Raw genomic sequence first — 4504 nt, forward strand, 5'->3', positions numbered from 1 at the left:
AATTTAAATGCATCCTCTGAAGATTAAGGTCCCTCCACCCATTCATATTTGTGTCATCCCCTTGCTCTGCTAGCCAGGATAGGGGATAGAGGGGCAGCATGGAGTTTTCAGGGCATGCATAGGGCATTCATCTTGACCATTTTCCTTCTATCTTGGTATCTTTGTATCTCGTTGGAACCAATTTATTTTTCCAATTTATTTTTATTTTCTCCCTTACACCACTTGATGCCTCTGTTTCTTTTTTTATATAAAAAATTTTATTTGTTTATCTATTTATTTGTTGTGATTTTTCAACTGCTGGACCCAGGACTCAAACTGCAAGTGACTATATGGGAATCCAGCACTTGAATTACTGTGCTACCTGCTGGCCCACCTCTCTGCTGGACCCAGGACTCAAACCGCAAGTGACTATATGGGAATCCAGCACCTGAATTACTGTGCTACCTGCTGGCCCACCTCTGTTTCTTATATGTGATGTACGGCTCACTGCAGCCTATGACCAGAGATGAATTTGCTTTCAAATCAAAGCTGTTCTGGTCAGACATAATAATGCATTTCCTCCTCTGACTTATAGCTTTCGTACATAAAGAGGATCCCTCTGTAACTCCAGTGTAGGTCTTGGAGCTACAATGATAAGATGGGAAACACCTGCATGATTCTTTGAAGTATTCAACACCATGATAACGTATGCAGAAGATACAAATTGCCCAGGTGTTAGGAGGCACCTGTAGCGCTGAATATTCTTACGTGCATTCCGAAGCCTCGGGATATTCGAGGCAAACTGCACCTTCTGCTGTTTGCTTGCTCTCTCCCTTTTTCCTTCTCTGTTGAAATCCACTTTGAGACTTCGAATTACATAAGACATAAACCTATTTGCTAATAAGAACTGGTATCTATATTTGTTCACCTACGCCCTCTCTGGTCCTCACCTCAAGCTGCTGTAGCTGCTGTTTTTAGCTTTTTGCAGAAGGCAGGCGTGGTCAGTGCTAGGCTGAATTCTCTTCTTTGCAAGATTTCTAGAAAAGCATTCTACAGTCAGTTTGATTACATTAGTAGCAAATCTATTTTCCCTAGGCTAGTTTTTCTATACTGCTGGGCCTATAACTGTCTTCTAGCTGTTTCTCCCCACACCCTATTTGCATGACAACTGAGAAGGCAATTTCTGCAAATCACTGCCTGGAAATGATGATCCTACCAACTTCCTTCTGGTAATTGTGAGGATCAGATCACAGAGCATGAATGATATGGTATTTCTAATCCCAAAGAGGAAGCACTCTGGGAATTAACCCCAAAGTTATTAACTCGAGCATGCATGCTGGCACCTTTTTTTCCAAGGGGCAACTTTCCTTGTTTTTACAGACCAGTGAATAAACCCCCTATTTTTCTGCATTTTAGGCTTCCTGTTGTTGTTGTTGTTATTGTCCTTTTCTAAAAATTCAAAACCTCAGTGATAGAGGCATTGAGTACATTTTTCCCCCTGTATGTCTCCTTTGCAAGAGGGCTTTGTGCTGGTCGGCTTTGCATAGTTGATGCGTCAGTCCTTCCTTCTTTATGTCTTTCAGAGAGAGGCAGAGGGAGACAGAGGAGCGGGTACTGCCGAGCTCCCATCTGATTGGCTGGACGGTGGTACTGGGCTATAAAAGAGGCTCCTGCAGGCTTGGGAGGGAGCCGCTCAGAGGATTCTGCCTGCATCTTTAAAGGAGAAAAGGCAAAGTGCTCTCTACAGAGAAGCCACAGCTCCTCCTGCAGCTGTTCTTCACTGTTGCAAATCCACGCTGTTCGACAAGATGTGCAAAGGACTTGCAGGTCTGCCGGCTTCTTGCTTGAAGAGGTAAGACTGTTTTCAGCTATTACCCATGTTCAGCTCTTGGGTAGACTTTGTTGGCTATTTACAGGCGCACTCACAAACCTAGTTCTTTGTGATTGGAAACAACTTCCTCGCTTTCCTCCAATGCTAGCTAGAAAGGGTGTTTTAAATAACTGTGCTTCCCAGGTTCTGGCATCCATGTGTTTCACAGGAGCTCACTTTTGAGAACTGTTCTGATGTTTAAGCCAGGACCTCTAACCCAGCTAGTTCTAATGAAGAAGTGCTAGGCAGTTCAGGGCTATAGAGAGTGGTCTGCACTGTCTCTCTGGGTTTGTGCCGTTGTTATCTGAGCATCACAGGGCAGTGTAGAATCTCAGCTCTGGGTTTTCTGATGGGATACGAGTCCCATTTGGGGAAAGGTACCCCAGAAGGAGGTCCGGCTACATCATCAGGAACACACTATGCTTTTTTTGTGTGGTACTGCAGTAGCTTTCCTTCACCATGTTTTCATCAGCAAATATTACCATAAAATACAGTTTCTCTGCCTTTACCTCTAGTTCTTAACCTGTCTTGTGTGAGTGGCAGTTGAAAATCGTAGCAAATCAGCTAAGGATTGTGTCGAGGATCCTAAACACATTGTTTTTTGTTAATGTCATTTCTGTAGAAAAAGAAAACAAAAACTCTAAAACCAGATGTCTTTTGGCGTTTTAAAGAAAGACATAAATGCTTTCAGAGAATGCTCGTATATTAGCTAGTTGATAATAAAATATAAACCTAGCGAATATTACTACTTAATCTTGCACTTACTTAAAGGTAAAAGTCAATCTGAAGATATACCATCTTCTTTCAGGTCTCTCTGCAAAGAGAAATTTCCTTAAAGTTCAATTTGGAAATAAAGCCAGAATGCATAGTTTGAGTGTTGCTAAGACATTGATTTTCAAATATTCTGTCGTTCATGTGCATGGAAGCATTGATAGCTCCTTTAAAACGAGAAAGGGAGGGTCCCGCAGAGACGATCTATGAAATAACTACTTCTTACCTTCGCTACGATTTTCCTGACCTGAGTGGAGCAGATTACCCTGAACTTTAGTAAACTTATTATAGGTAAAATTAGGCATACAAAACACAGAGAGACAGGAGAGTTATTCACCAGTCAATATTTGGGGAGACAGATGAAAGACTCAATAAGGGTCTGCTTTCAAAGAGTTAAGCATAACTGGAGGAGGTAAACTCTGTCAGCAGGGTGAGTTGCTCTGTCCTCTCCTCACGGCAAATTATAAAGCATCTAACCCGTCTTCGTCTTCGGTGGTGCCTGAGGCTCCAGAGGGGCTGCAAACTGCCCAAGGTCATGTAGGTGTCAGGTGGCCAAGTGAAAAGCAAATCTAGGGTACCTGCCTCAGAGACTGCAGCAGTCATTTTGGTTTTTATTTTTGTGGTCCTACTGTGTTACAAAGATACTAAGCGTACCTCTGATTTTTGTATGGAATGGCCCTGCATTCGTTAGTAACTATAGGATCTCAGGCAGAGCAAGTTCATGGAAATAGGAAATAATTTATGTTCGAACTGAATCAAATACACTTACATCATCACCTTAGAATCACCTTCGCCTTCATGACTGTATGTTGCTAGCCTCAAAGAGGATTTTGCGGTTGGGGAAAACAGAGGAGGGAAAAGTCTTGCACGGGAGAGAAAATACTTTTTGAAGGGCAGTTCAAGAACATAATGGAATTCAACTCTTCTGGAAAAACCCACAGAAAGCAGCTGCCAGTATATCAGTAACCATCCTAAAATGTCTCTGTCCTGATGCTTTATTTTCCCCCTAAGGACGTGTAGTTATCTATTTCTTCTAAAATGACATTTCTGATTTTAAACTATTTATTGGCTTTTTGATAAAAGAGATACAAGAGGAAAACTTGATGAAAAGTATGTGTGTGTGAGAGAGAGAGATGAGACGAAGGCGGATTAAGAGGTGTTCCTTTCCGAGTTCATCAGTTCTCAGTTCTGGCTATCTAGACAACCGGGCACTAAGCTAAGGCTCTGCTCTGATTAAACAACCACTAGGTTCCATGAGGACTCTAACTCACTTCTAATCCTAAACTTCAAATGCCCTTCAGGAGTATGTGTCCTTATCATGCAGATAGGAAAGAGGGAATAAGTAGCAGCAGGAGCTCCCCTACAGGGTTTTCGAGCTGAGCTTTTGTGTTCATCCTCCCATTTCCAACTCTCCCTGCTGGAGCCGCACTCCTCAGTGTACACTTGCCGATACCCCGCCCCCGACATAAACTGCTGAGCCCTCCACACACACGGCAGGCCTGAACAAACCTTTACTCTCTGGAGGCTCTTTGGCAGCTCGCTTCCCTGGCAGCCTGGAGACAGGGAGAATAGCAACCACCCACCAGAAGGGGGCATGCGAGAAGCTGCCATATTCCCAAATCACTGCATGCTTTCCAGTTCTTAAGAATGACTCAAAGAACAGTCTTGTTTGCAGTGTGCAGTTTTATTGAAGACACTAAAGGTGTTCCATTGTTCAAAAGAATGGATTTACAGAAGAGGCTTGTGAGGGAGACTGAAGGATCAAAATTCTGGTTATGGATTAAGGAACCAGTGTTCAGACTTTGGTCTCAAGGTTAAGTAGTAAGTCAAAGGCAGACACAGAGGAGGAATCTTACTTTCCTTTCGAGCTCCTGCTGACTCCAA

General features: G+C 43.0%; 1 protein-coding gene across 2 annotated transcripts in view; it reads left to right on the forward strand.

Annotated features, from left to right (window-relative positions):
* The first annotated feature begins 1681 nt into the window (after positions 1 to 1681).
* RGS4 (regulator of G protein signaling 4) overlaps positions 1682 to 4504 on the forward strand; it is an 8307-nt gene continuing 5484 nt past the window's right edge. For both annotated transcript variants that reach the window (XM_014583611.1, XM_006142249.2), the window contains exon 1: positions 1682 to 1831. In XM_014583611.1, coding sequence (XP_014439097.1) covers positions 1788 to 1831 — 44 coding nt within the window. In that variant the 5' untranslated portion in view covers positions 1682 to 1787. The remainder of the gene's footprint in view (positions 1832 to 4504) is intronic.

The sequence above is a fragment of the Tupaia chinensis genome, unplaced genomic scaffold, assembly GCF_000334495.1.
Source record: "Tupaia chinensis unplaced genomic scaffold, TupChi_1.0 Scaffold000070_1, whole genome shotgun sequence".
Lineage (NCBI taxonomy): Eukaryota > Metazoa > Chordata > Mammalia > Scandentia > Tupaiidae > Tupaia > Tupaia belangeri.